At 40.7% G+C, this 15,102-nt stretch overlaps 1 protein-coding gene across 1 annotated transcript in view; it reads right to left on the bottom strand.

Annotated features, from left to right (window-relative positions):
* Positions 1-11,430, bottom strand: part of THEMIS (thymocyte selection associated) — a gene marked incomplete at both ends in the record, with an annotated part of 75,779 nt that extends 64,349 nt beyond the window's left edge. The window contains one exon of the mRNA XM_079550232.1: positions 11,340-11,430. Within this exon, the coding sequence (XP_079406358.1) occupies positions 11,340-11,430 (91 nt within the window). The remainder of the gene's footprint in view (positions 1-11,339) is intronic.
* Positions 11,431-15,102: the final 3,672 nt, after the last annotated feature.

The following is a 15,102-nucleotide window of genomic DNA, read 5'->3' as shown; positions in this document are numbered from 1 at the left end:
TGAATGTACAGATGGTATAATTATAAAATATAACAGAGAGCTTGGCTCAACAGTTATTATACCAAAAGAGAATAGATAGAATGCTTACCCATATCCTGGGCTCACTGTGAAACTCCAGAAGAGGGATCTCCAGAAGAGACCCTTCCACACTGGTAGCCAGCTCTTAAATGGGTCTAGGAGAGGTAGAGCCAGGCTCCACCCCTTCCGGCAACACAGGTGAATTGCCTTCACCTGTGCTCCCCTAGCTGACTCATTGTTCACCTCAGGTGATCAATTAGTTCCCATACAATGGGATAAACAGAAGCTCAGCTCCTTAGAGACAGTAGGGAATCTAAAACACTACAAGAAAAGAGTAAAATACATAAGAAAAGAAAATCCGCACTTACAAAAAGAGACAAAATACCTGAGGCAGGCAAGCATATGGAGTTCAAGCTGGAGTATACAGAAAGCATTACATGGAGCTGCAGGCTCAGTTTGAAACATCAAGGGCCAGGATAATGCATTCAGAAAAAGATGGATTATAAACACCAGACTGCAAACCACCAAGGAATGTGTGCAGAAAGACACACAGGGCTGTCACAGCACCTTAACTCCCACAGTCTCTAATCAGAACAAAAACATGTAGAGGAAAACAAATGGATTGTTCATACAAAAGCACCAGTTCCAGGAAAAAGTTATATTAAAATTAAAACTTAAAAGAAGTCACAGGTCTAATTAAGAGAGAAAGAGAAAAAGAGAGAAAGAAACAAAAGAGCAGAAGAACAAAACTCCAAAGGAGAAAAAAAAAAAAAAAAAAAAAAAAAAAAAAAAAAGCACTAACAAAAGAATGCAAGAAAGAAAGAAAGGCAAGGGAGCTGGTTATCCTACCATTAAAGAAATAAATGGTTACTTGAGTATGTAATTAACTGGCAAACATAATACTTTGTAATAAATAATACCAAAGAAAATGAACTCATGTTAAAGAAAAAAGGAAGAAAGGAAAGACATATTTTGGACATGATCAAGAAGGATATTAAGCATTTAGGAAGAATAATTTAAGTCTTCAAGAAAAGAAAGAAATTTAGTGGACTGAATGTAAAGAGCACCCAAGTATCGCAGGTCTCATAGCTGCAGGACAGCACTCTGCAGCCCAGAAGAGAGACCACGTAGATAGTTTGTAAACCACCAGCTGAAGTACATCACAGCATTTTCCATCAATTAAGGAATTCAGAGAAAAACTTTCAACAGCTTATCAGCAGTAATATTCATGCATATGAGTGGATTGACAGCCAGATATGTAGATTAGCATGGGGATAGGCATTCTATCTAAATGACCACTTTCATGGGCATCTTGTAGGACTTTAATTACCTCTTCCTTTACCAGATTCATTTGAGGTAGACCAAAGGTGAAAGAATATGAGGTTGAAGGGCTGGGAGGAGAATAGCTAACAGACCAAGACTATGATTGCAGAAGCTTTATTTTTAATAATACCAATATGAAAAAAATCATTAAAAAATGAAACTCTGTAAGCCATACAAGAACAGATTAACTTTTGGGGGTGCAGTTGCATGTATAGTATTGATTGTAATTACATATTTGCCTGCAAGTAAATTGCCTTAGCCTTGATTTTAGCCCTTGCTTGGCTGTTCACGTGGAATAGTAAAATGAAGATTTTGTTCAGACAAAAAAAATGTTACTTATGTGATTTGTCATCTAGGCATTTGTAGCAAATATTTGTGCTGATAAAAAGGAGGGAGGGAAAAAGCATGGTTTTCAAAAATGACAAGAAAAATACTTTTTCTTTTAAAAGCAACAATAATTAGTCTTAAAACTGTGAAAATGCCCACTGTGTGACAACATGACCCTGAAAAAGTTCATTGCAGTCTATGTGAAATGGACACCCACAAAATATATGGAAAATTAAAATTATAGCAGACCTTTCAATATGTTCGTTTGCTGTGAAACATAAAGTCACTATGTCATTTCCATTTGAGTCTCAAAGAAAAAGTTGAAATTGTAAATCCAGTAAACTTGAGAATTGAATCTTTTTGATTTGAGAAAGATGTATGCAATATAATGCAAAATACATTTTAGCAGAACACAGAATAAAGCAGCTATTTGCTGTGATAAAAAAATACCCCTGAAGGTTGTAATTAAAGGCTTGTTGTCTTTGAAACCACCTTTTCTAGATTGCTACTTTGTTCTGCAAAAAACTCATTTCTATCCTTTCATAAGCTCATCTCTAGTTTGACAATCTATATTAGCAACTGCTGTGATCACATCAAAGCAACCATAACAATTGGCTCAATATCTTTCTCCTCCATTCTTTCCCAAAATGTTAAGCAGCCACACCAGCATCCTTCCTATCATGAGCCCTTTATTTGAATTATTTCTCATTAAATGTAAACAAAGAGTGTTTTCATATTAAAAACTTCAATAAAAAATAAGAGACAGCCAATGGTGAGGTGGATCAAGTCACTCTTCATATCAGGTCTAGTGACAGCACCACTGAGATAAATATTTTATATTACAAGTTAGAACAGCACAGCAAATATCTCATAATAGTTTCTGTTCTCTCCCAGTAGCTTAGTGTCTATTTGTTGACTACTCTAGGAGTGAAAAATTCAGTGACCCCAATAAGGAGTGTTGCTCAAAATTAGGTCCATGACTAAACACTGATAATATATCACTTTTACTTAACTCCATTCAGTCACAAAGGTCTGGGCACTGCAGAAAGGAGAAGGACCAGTGAGAGCAATGAAGCCAGACAAAAAATGTGACCAAGATTGCACAGAGGACCATTCAGCAGGGCTGGAACTCAAGCTCAGGCTGGCTGACTCCCAGTCCGGCAGTCTGTCTGCTTGAGTGCTCTGTAAAGCACTTCAAATATCCCCTATTCTTCTTTTAACAAAACTCAAACTTTTCTCTAATGCAACCAAATGACTTTCTGAGCCAAACACGAGGCATCTACTCCCCATCCCCGTGAGTTTGAATCCTTGAAGGAAAAAAATTATTTCTTTTCATCTCTCAGTGGCGCCCACTGAATTCATTGCAGCTGGCAGGCTCAGAGGTCTTTGAAAGAAGATCCAAAGAACCAGGAATCTGGCTGCTTTGCTAGGAGATGAAAGATCTCCTGACATATCTTGAAAGAGGAGAACTTTGTCCCAGTGTCCTTCTCCAAATGTTCCTTTCTCCACTATTATGTTGTCATCGGTTGCCCATATGGATGCTGTCTTCCCAGATCAGAGGTGCCTGTGTTTCAGTGACTGGTGACATGATTCTGCTTTCCCAGAAAGGCATAACCCTTTGGTGTAGCCATTCAGCCAGAACTACAATAGCCTGCTTTTGGCTAGGACATAGCTGGGCTGAAATTGCAGTTTTATTAACTGCAATTTTTTTTATTAAGGCTGCTACATGCACCTAAAGTAGTATGAAGAGCATAATGTATCTGTAATTAGTGTCAGTAAAAAAGATATCATTCTTTATGAGTGTTATGAGGGGGTCAGCCAATTGTTCAGGGTTCATGCTCTTTAGCAAAAGGAGAGATCTGTTATGAAGTTGCAGGTTGGAGAGTTTTGCTTAACAACATTAATGGTATTAAACCCTGATCAAGCAATAGGGAAAAGTAACTGGCTTCTGACAGTGAGAAGTTACTTATTTTTTTTTATGTCAAATATCTCCCGAGAACTGAAGAGGGCAATCAGCATGCTGGACTTACCTCACTAAATCCCATAAGCTAAATACCTTGTGGGAAAAATATAGAGGCTGAAAATATTGTATGCAATCAGTGGCAGGCCAAGAATTAAGCAGGCCCCAGTTTCTCTCTCCAATCTCTGGCTGTGGATGCAAATATTATGAAGTACCTGTATAGCTATTATCCACCCCTTCCTTCATAACCCTGTACTCAATGAGAGTGGGGGATCCCCAGCGTCTCCATGCGCACGCCATGCTCCCATGTCCTGATGCTTGCGGTGGTCACAAAGCAGCACTGTGTGTAGCAGGACCCCCACCAAATGCCAGAACGACTTACTGGGCTATGTAACAGGTCTTCTCTTTCTAATGTGTTCTAAGCAGCAAAAATCTGCATATTTGGTCAGTTTTGGACACAAATTCTCCAAGGAGCTCAGTAATTAAATTACCATGGAGGTACCTTCAAAATGCTCTTTTCTAAGCATCTGATCTTGATCTCATCTACCTAGACTGCAGAAGGTCTGGTTTTACCGACACAAAACCATCAAAAAACAGAAGCAGTGAGATTTATCTTTCATCATATAAAGTCAAACTTTAAATGTCAAGTGCTTTGAGCCATTTCAATCATAATGGAATTTTTAAAAAATTACTTCCGTGGTTTCTGATTTATTTCTCTTCTGAAGGTTTATGTGTTTTTTTTTCCCCTCTTTTTCTAATTCTCATCTATCCTGAGGGCTCATGCTCGTGTATATGGCAGCACAGCTTTTGTATGTGCAGCACCCACTATAATGGAAAGAGCAAGTCAAACCACAGTTCCAAATACAACATCTTTGACCTTTTGTTGGTTTTACTCCTGCAAGTCAGAATTATTGTAGTAGCAAAAACAATGCCAAAATCTGCTTTTGAACTGTGGTTTTAACTGTTTGTGATTTATTTAGTCTTATTCATTTGCTTTGCAGCATTAATTCAACTTAAGGTATGCTTATTGAGGTAGATGTTTAAGAACATATGTGCTTTGATAAACTGGGTTTCTTAAATCATGTTGCAGGGTCAAGCTAGAGTGTTGAGTGTTACAGATAAAATCCCAAACTGGCAACTTGTTTAACCACCTTACCCACTGAGACCACTGCATTCTGCCCCTCTGCTCATTACTGTCTGACTAGTAACTATGAACCTGAACAAATGCCACATTCCCTCATACATAAGTCATGATGGGAAGAAAAGTTACTGAAAGAAAAATCCCCCAGCAACTGAGCAACAGAACATGGGCTGAGACTTAAATGGGAAGTGTGTATCACGACATTTCCTCTCCACTTATTTGCTGTAGTCATACAGATATCTTCCCAGAGCCTGCATTTGTGTAAGCTGTGGTGGCATTTTTATAAGATGGCAGGAACACATTAGAACATCGCTCCTCACACCACAGACCTCCTCCTCCCACTCATAGAGGTCTCCAACTCACTGCTGCAACAATCAGCACACAGGGGAAGGGTTGATCCCTGTACTGAAATAAGCAATTTGGATATCCTTCCTATACCTAGTGCCTTCAACAGAGAGGCCTGGAGCTGAATGTCAATGGAAAAAAGTGTACGTAGGAATCCGCAAAACAGCTTTGCCCTCAGAGACAGCTACTGAGGGTCAGGATTTTTGTACTGTATGTGGATGAGTCATCCTACTGGGGGCAGCAGGATGAATAAAATGAGCAATATTTGACCCATAAAAGTCAGGTTTCGTTCTCATATTGCATTCATTGAAAGGCACTTTCCTTCTTGTTCAGAATAAAAGACGTTTTTGAAGCAATCTGAGCAAGTACAGCAGAGTTTCGGTGGTATGTATTAATAGAGAAAATTTACTAACATCTCTGACTAATGACCACAAAAGAGAAATCAAACAATCTGTTGTTCTTGTTCTACCCAGGGATCACTTTCTTAAATGCTGAATCAAGAGGAGAGAAAATAACTATCTTCAAGGGAAGAAACCCTTCAATTTTCATGGACACATTTGGATTCTCTCTCTGAAAAAATGAGAGAAATCAGAAAGAAAAAACACTATACCACAAAGTTCTACAATTTCTTACCTGGTTCTCCCCTTGGTATTCACTCATATGGAACTCCACTTAGCAAATGCACAGGTCATTTTCATTGATCTTCCATCTCCAAGAAATACAGCCCTAATCATCTTCATCAAATCATTTCAAAACTGTCCAGATGAGATGATGTATGAGGATTCCACTTTTAGTCATTTTGCAGTTTAGGGGTTAACAGAGTGTTTGTAATTAATTGCAGTGCTCTGCTAATGGCCAGCAGAACCTGTGGCTCTCCTTCAAGTCTTGCAGAAGCTCACTCTGGAAAGAAGCTTCTTCCCAGTAACAGAAGCAGAAAGGGTGAAACTGAAACTGCCAAGAAGGCAAGCAGATGTGGATATGAGGTAGGAAAAAGAGAGCCAAGAGAAACCATGAATCTGACCGTGTTCATGTTCTTCAAGGTTTGCAAGAAAGTTTTTAAACGGAGCAGTTCACGTTAACCAACAGAGGAGCACATCCCTATCAGTTCTGTTAGGCATTGCCTCTTGCAGCTGTCAGGGAGCACCAAAGAGCCTGGGAGGGCAGGGAGAGAGGGGGGAAAATCCCACACCTGGCAATATCAGGCACCTCTTAAATATACGAAGACATTAACCTTGGATGTGCATGAGGCTGCAGTGATCTCTCTTCTCACCACTTTGTCCCTGAAGTACTTTTCAGACTCCAGGAGGAGCAGAACACAGAACTGCGTTTGCAGCTTTCTGCCTTGCTGAACTTCAGGCCTGTGGAGCAGGGGGCTGCTGGCTTAAAGATCCCTTCTCCCCACAGAAAGAACACGCAACAAAAAAATTTCCCAATGAGTTTCATGATTCCATCATAAAGAGGAGGTGGTCTGGCACTGCAATTTATGAAACACATACTGCTTTGGAACAGTTGAAAAGAGATGAGGATCTATCAAGTCTCCCTGTACTGTGAAGTGTTCCCTGTATCCTAATCCCATCACTACTGTGAATATTTAGCTTTAGGGGAATAAAAAAAATACTATGTGGGATTTCTTTTTAGATGAAGCAAAAGCTGGGAAGGTTGTGGGTAGGGAACACCGTTAGTGGAAAGAAACAGCAACAGAATAGATGCCTTGAGCAGTTCTACATTTTTCACAATTAAAATTTGACACATTTTACTATCCTGCCAGTGGTTAACTTAAGCCTGCAGAATATTAAATTAAATTACCCATAAAATAATTATATCAGTATTAAAACAGAAGTAATTTTTTGCAACATAAAGATGAAAGCTCATACTGCACGCCATCTATAAAAATCAGTGGCCATACAATACTTAGCTCACTAAGCATCAATATTTACTGAAATGTTCAAAGAAAGACATTCAGTCAATCAAATCATTTTCCAATGGAGTTTCAGTAGTTTAATTTGTTAATAACATATTTTAAGAAGCTATTAAATTGTCATGTACTTCAGACTGCGCTACAGTTGCTTTCTAATCAGTGCTGATTACTAAAATATTTGTATCTGACAAATTTGCTTTCAACTTATAATCATCCTTTCTAATTCCTCCAGTAGTTTAGCAATTTGATTTCTGCAGCAGTGATGTTATGAAAAGAACAGTGAACAGCAGAGTCCTAAACAGCTGCTCTGAGAAATATCCCTGGGGCCAGCAGAACCACTCTCTCCATTCACTGGTGTTTCTGTTTTCAAGGATGACAATAACTTCCCTTCTTCTATGTGGCCCACTGAGTGTGATGAATGAAAAGGACTTTAACAAAGTTAGAGTTATTATTAAAAACCCATCTTCCTGACTCTGCACAGTGTTAGTCGTAGAGAGTAACTGCAGGCAGATGCACTGATCCAAAAGTCACACTCTGGTAGAAGGAAAGGGCATAAAGAAGGTGGGAACTTGAGCCAGCTCCTTAAACCTTGGCCATCCTTCACAAGGTAAAAAGGGTAGGTCTTCAACTCACACCTAAGTCCAAGCATGGCATGAAAAAGAGTGTAAGTTTGCTTCTGGTATCATCTCAATTATGTAAAGCATTACAGGAAACCCAACCCTTTGCTTCAAACCAGGAACAAAAAAGAGAACTGTTCCTTAGAGAGGTGTCGGGGGTGTAGCATACCACAAAAGGCAGCATTTTGATTGTCTGCAACTTTTCTAGTATGAAGTATTCCGAACTGAAACAGGATCTACACATTCCTGTCCACTTGCAGTTTTGGGAGACATGGTTAAATAAATCACAGTTTTATTAACAGCAGCAGAGATGGAGTTTTTATAGGCTGATAGATAAACTAACGGTGGAATGAGTTCACAAAGCATGTTTCCAACATTCTCCACTCAGAGCTGTAGTAGGTAGGCTTGTGCCTAAGAAGAACTTAGACTGTATTTGGTGCTACACAGGTATGAAGATAGAATGGGACATTTTAATTATCATCATTAGAGCTTTGCTCTTGCCTAGGGGCAACCAAATTCGTACTCTTACTCTGGAACCTGACTTCGCAGCTTCTAATAAAAACACTTCCCACCATGGAAAAAAAAAAAAAAGCATCTCATCTTTATAAAGACCTGTAACATACTTTTCTTATGCTTGTAGAAGTACTGAAACTCTTAAGAGCAGCAAGTCTAATTTGCAAGTCATACAGTTGTAGAATTGTTTAGACATAGATTCATTTTATGTAAAACGTTGCTTCCAGATTGAGTAAATGAAGAGCTTCACCATCATGGCACATCAGTGCACCACAGAAAAACAGAGCATGAATTAAGCTTCACTATATCCTTACCAGCTATGTGGCTATGACTTTTATTGGTTGGTTGCTGCAGCTTTGATTTGACAGTTTTAATGGATTTATTGGATCATTATTTATTTTACTTACCATTCAATGGTTTTAAAAAACCCTTGTGGGTTTTGGTTGGTTTTTTTTGGGGGGGATGGGGAGGGTGGGGTAAAGCATAGCATGTACCTTTGTATATGTTCACACCATTTTAAATTCTCATGCCATACATTTAGCCATCCTTTGCAATTGATCAGTTTCAGACAAACCCAGCAGTGTGATGCTTTCAAAGTATATCTTCTTGTACAAATGCTCTGATTTGGTCCATGCAACCATAGCAATAAATCCGTTCCTGTCAGGAGATGTGGCATTGCCCACACCATGATTACAGGTGTACTGCCTGCAGTACAAGAAATCAAAAGGGGCTGATGGAGGCGAGTGACAGTTTGGTCAAGAAAGGACTTGGAACCGGTTGTCCTAATGGAAATTCAAAGTGCACAAAATGGCCCACTCTCCTGTTTAGCAATATAACAGGAATTACTTCAGTCTCTCTCTTGCTTCAGAAAATGCAATATAAATCAGAATGCAATCACAGAACAGCATGTTCCCCCCTGCTGCAAGACATAGATGGAAGTAAAGTGCTCAGGAAAGATGCAGTGCAGACAGCAACTGAGGGAGGGAGGGAGCACTGAGGCAAGAAGACCTTTTGTAGCCTTAGCTCTCACTGACCTCTTAGACAAAGAGTGTCTTGAGTGTCTTTAAGCCTCCCCTGAAACAAGGAAAGAAAGAGAAGAAGCACTGCAAGTAGGGATCAGAGTAGTCAAGTACTTTAAAATGTTGGGGCCCTATGCCATGCATGAAGAAAGGAGCTGAGCTGCACATGTGCATCAGTCTAGCTTGTTGTATATGCAAGATACACTGGCTGTGGAGTGGAGAAGAAAGCACTAAGAGCAGAGAACAGGAAAAGGTGGTGCTGCCAGGGCTGAAGAAGCAGAAGAGCAGCTCAAGGCCTCACTCTGCCAGTGCAGATGTTCATGGGTCACTGTGGCATGTGCCACTCACTCCCCAGGTCAGGTAGCTCTTTTTTGAGAGATAGCTGCCTCATACATCAGAGTGCACTGCTGCAACTTGGCCAGGGGGCTGTCCCTCCACAATTTTCCTTCTCCTTGTGCACCAGAGCCTACACAGCAAATGGAAACGTGCTGAAATACTCCATTCTCTAATGGTGTGGAGTGTTGCCACCCACCAGCAGCCAGATGCAAACTGTAGGGACTCAGAAACCTGCTGACAGTGGGGCTGCTGCAGTTTTGTTGTAGTGTTTGTACCTATATACATGTATCTCACAGTAATTTTTGTGTGTATACTCACAGCATACAAACACAGAGTCATTAAGGTTGGAAAAGACCACTAAGATCATCTAGTCCACCATCACTATGCCTGTTATCCATGTCCCACAGTGCCACATCTACACGTGTCTTCAGAACCTCCAGATACATGCACATATTGTATTTATAGCTACTCAAATTCAAGGAAGTGATCTTCTAGCTTTACTTTAAATTCCACTATTCATCACTTAGGTAGCAGCCTTATCACCAAGATTTTCATTTAGTTTAAGCTGAAAACAAGTTCTCAGGTCATTTTTAAAAATGCAATTTGAACAAGACATGAGTAAAAGTGAGGGAAGGCCAGAAAAACATATTTTCAAAAGTTTCTGGTAATTTTTGCCACATAAATCTTTTAGTGTGCCTTTTTGCATGCTGGTCCTATGCATCCTAGGCATGTTGTGCCTGCAGATTTGAGTGCCCTTCCTGTTCTGCACCTCCTCAGGAGTGGATAGGCCCAGACAACCCTGGCTCAGACTTTCTACGCCTGCAGAAAAGGGCAACAGTGTCCTACCTCCTTCTCCTATGGAGGTACGTGGGGATTTTTAGATCTACATAAAAGTAGATATAATGGATTCTGAAGCTTAAGCTAGTTTCATAAAGTCCCCTCTCTTTTATCTAGCATAAGCCCAACTTTTCCTTCTTTCTTCTTTGACAGGCAGGAATTTGTAACACCATGCATAGTCCTGCCAGGGAGTCTACTTACACTGGGGCCTTGCTTAATCCCTACGCAAACCATTGATCTGCAGTGACAGGTAGGTAACCTTCTTTTCCCAGACTGGTACATGGGCTTGACTTGGTGTTTTCATTACGTGCAGTCCATGCCTTGACCAAGCACAGAACCTCTCTGCAGCACAAACCTCTTTACCTCTTTGGTTTGTGCACAAACATAGGCCAGTATAAAAACTACATAGAAAGACCTGATGCAGCAAAAATACCTATCAAAATATTGCCCCTGTCATGCTCATAGCCATCCATTCATAATGGTACACACCTGATGTACCCTCAAACATGAGGCAAAATGTCAGAAAACTGTTTTTCCTTACCATTTCCCACATTTGCTTTCCAGTTTCTGTATTTCTTTACTTTAGAAACAGAGATTGCTTCTCCATGCCAATCCCAGGAGAGCAGAGCTAGTGCTAATGAATTAACCCCCACATTGTGATTTGCCATTGCTGGATCGATGACTCTGCACCCATGTGAAGCAAATTCATGACTCATTCCAGTACTCCTTCCAGAATATGATGAGCTCTAACTACTTTGCTTTCCTCATAGTTCTGGCAAAGAGCATATGTACATCATACCAAAGACACTTCCAAAGCCATTGATGCTTATATTATTTTCTTCAAAGGAGAGGGAAAATTAGAGGAAAACTGCCAGGAAACAGGGCTGTCAGTATTCCCCCTCTGCCTCTCCCACAGCCACCCAAGGGAGAATCCAATGTCCAAGATGAACTCGGAAAGCTGTGCCAGAAAGTACCCCTCACTCACCTTCGAAATAGAAGCCTGACTGAATCTGGAGGACCCTCGGAAGGGCTCTGGGGTCCAGAGAATGAATGAATTTCTCCAGGGTAGATACCATGGCTAGCCACAAGGCAGCATGTAATTTTGGTGCTTGAAGGCCAGCGAGGCTTTAGAAACTGCAAGGCTTACAGCCTGGTGCGTGCTGTGGCTGGTGAGCGTTGGGGGTGTGGGGATGGGGAGGAGTGGTGCAGGGAGGTACTTCTACTCCTTTGACCTGCAGGCTGCTTCCTCCCACAGCTGCAGGTGGAGTGCTGTGATGTGGGGATGCCGAGCTGGGCTACCTGGCTCCACCAAGTGGTGTGGGCATCAGTATGGGTACTGGACTTGGGAGCAGGCAGGGGCATCCACTGCAAAACTCCATCTCATTGATTTGTGGCTACTGGTTTGATGCTTGGAAATATCAATTCTGTGAAGAAAAGAGAGAGAAAAAAAAAAGTATTTAACACCTGCCCTACCTAAAATGGGAAAAAGGTATCACATCGGGGTGGGTTGAAGTTGATTTTTTTTCCCCCTATAAGCGTGGCAAAATAACTCAGTGTTTGGTATCTTCAAAACCACAAAGACTTTTTGAAGAGAAAAAACGAAACCATTTTGTTCTGATACCTTTTCTTCCTTAAGCACTGTAGCTGGATTTGAGTTATAAAAATGGAGTACCTGAGTTTGCCATGTAAATGGACATTAAGACACAATGTTGCTATGCAAAATGACCAGGATGTTTATGTTTTTTGTCACCAGTGAGTCATGGGGATTCCAATTTGAGATACTGAAACCAGGAATGGATTTTAAGAGGCTGCTTTCCAATACAGTGTGAAAATCTGACTGCATTAAAGGAAAAATCCCAGCACTTGTTCTGATGCTGCTGTTCAGAACCTTAATGAGTGCTGCTATTGAAGTAACATTCCTTGGAAGAGTGAGACATGCAGCGAACAAGTGGTAGAATCAGATCACCAGGAAAGCTGAAGCGTGTGCTCTCATGTTCCCCTTGCACCACTCTCATGCTGCCCTGAGGTGTCAGAAAGCAGGAAGGATGTTAGACAAACTAGTAAGCGTGACAATAACCAACTGTTTATTTTCACTAACCTCTGAGACTGTATTTCATGTTAAAATTCAGAGGAAACAATATAAGCTTTATGTTGTGGTTTAGCTTGGCAAGCAGTAGCACACGGCCTTTCGCTTACTCCCAGCCCTCCCAGTAGGATAGGGGAAAAGAATCAGAACAAAAAGGTAGAACTCATAGGTTGAGATAAAAACTATTTAACAAAACAGAAAATGGATAGATAAATAATAGTAATAATCATTATACACACACACACACCTGTATATTTAAAAAACAAGTAATGCGCAACAAAACTGCTTACCATTTGCTTACCAGTGCCCAGACATTCCTAAGCAGTGGCTGCCCCCTCCTAGCTAATTCCCCTTAGTTTACAGTTTTTTTTCGCATGATATCATACAGTATGGAATGACCCCTTGGCCAGTCTGGGTCAGCTGTTCTAGTTCTGTCCCTACTCAGCTCCTTCTGCCCACAACCCCCTAGCTGGCAGGGAAGCACAAGAAACTGGAAAACTGGAACATCTTTGGCTTTGTACAGCACTGCTCAGCAAAAACTGAAACACCCTTGTGTTATCAACATTGTTTTTCACCAAAAGCCAAAACACATACTAGATATTATGAAGAAAATCGACTCCGCCCTAGCTGAAACCAGAACAGCTTCTGCATATGTTTAAAACCCAAATGCTAAAAGAGGATGCTTTTGAGGTGCCATTTTAACTGTGGTACTTGGAGAATTCACTTAGTCTTAACAAATGTTGCTGCAGAACACGTGAAAGAAGGTTTATAAACAGAGAGACTGCAGGTGCAGAGCTTGCTATCGTCAGTTGTTAGTGCTGCAAGTGCTGCAGGCAAAACAAATAACAGGACTTTAGGTTTAATAGTAAAAGGCAAGGTAGACAATATGCAGATCCAATGACTCATGCACTATTGTAACACCCAGAACTCCTCCCCTCTTTCCTCCCAACAGCCGTGTGAAATTAAGCAAATAGCTCTGATCTGGGAGAGAGTTGGGGAAATCATACAGGTTCAGTGGTAATCAAAAGATCAACTGTAAAAAGCTGACAGTCCCAGGGTCCAACTGGGATTGCATGCATAATTTTTAAGCACATAAAGATGTCTACTGAAATAGCTGAAACTACACATATTTCAATGCAACATTTTCATATGTTGAAAAAATACGTGCATAACTCTAGTGAATCAAAGCCAATTTTCTGCATATACATGCTCCTGAGGTTGTCAGGGAGTGTGTCAGTGCCAAGAACTTGGCTTTACCTCTTCACATTGTTTTGGTTTATGGATAAAGAGCCCTTGGAGCCATTTTTACTGTTCCTGAATTCATTTGTATTTGGCTTTTCAGTTTGTTAAGACTGCCAGAAACACAAAAGCCATTTAACATGGGCTGCAAAGGCACGTACAAATTAATAACTGTTATTGAAATCATTCAAAACCAACAAAGCAAGAATACTAACATGTATGGGTTCTGTGTAAGACAAGCACAAAACCTGCTGTAGGCTGATGAATCCAGCAGCACAACAGCAGTGAGGCTGTCACAGATCCATGTCCCCAGTACAGCAGCTTGTGTCCCCAGCAGACACATAGACCTAAACACAAATACACTGTTGGCCACAGAGCTCAATTCAGAAACACAATCACACGAGCACCAACTGCCTCACTCTAATCTCCTATAGTGGGATCACCCCAACACTCCCTATGATGCTCTAGGTGCTTTGTGCAGGATCTCTTTTCTCTGAGATGTCATTTGAGTTCTTAGCTGCTTTTGTGCCTCTCTGCTTCCTCCTGTGGGCAGATGAGCCCTCATTGTGCTGATGGCCCTGCTGTAGCACACCTGGGAATACCCAGCTATGGTACCTTATGTTTCTCTGTGTGTGTGGAGAGCAGCTCTTTCTCACACAACCTAACAAAATTCAGGAATACTACCCATTGTTCACGTGTTACCTGAGGAATCTTAATGTCTGATAGCACCAAGAGCAGTTCGCCCAAGTACTTTGCATGAGCTTTTTCCAGATTGATGGGTGACGGAAAGTGCTGAGAAAAACCATTCACCACCTCCATTATGTTCTTCATCCCAGAAAGGAAGACTGCCACATCATCATCATGGACTGCTGGTAAAAATGGGGGAGGTGAGCTATTGAAGATTAAATCCTCAGGAGGATCTGGAATTGGAAGATTTTATTCTGCTTCAATACTGAAGATAAAGACAAGCTGGATAAAAATACATATAGCCTGTACTGAAAAGAGCCAAAATATGAGACCAATCTTCTCATACCAAAAGAACCAATAGGTCCCAAACCTATCCTTACCACAACTATTTCTCTGAGCTATTGTTTTCTGCATTAAGAACTCCATGTTGCCCATGTACTCCAGCAGTCTATAGGCAGCATTTCGTTTGGCCACTCCATCCCCATAGTTCCCCAGTGGGATATTTTTTACTGGTGAATATATATCTGTTTTACTTCCTGATTTCCAGGAAGCCAATGCAATGTTTGAGGTTTGCAAATAAAATCAGTTCCAAATCTGTAAAAGTTTGTGGTTCTTTTCTAAGCTCAGACCTATCTCCTGATAAATGCAGCCATTAGTTGAGCTGCTTGAAGAGAATCTTTGAAATGGTTCAGTAAATATGAAACCAGGCATTATGTCTGCAGGAAGATATGCCCCA

This window comes from Tetrao urogallus (genome assembly GCF_951394365.1).
Source record: "Tetrao urogallus genome assembly, chromosome: 2".
Taxonomy (NCBI): Eukaryota; Metazoa; Chordata; class Aves; order Galliformes; family Phasianidae; genus Tetrao; species Tetrao urogallus.
Note: the sequence above shows the minus strand (reverse complement) of the source record. Positions and strands in the feature narration are given on the sequence as shown.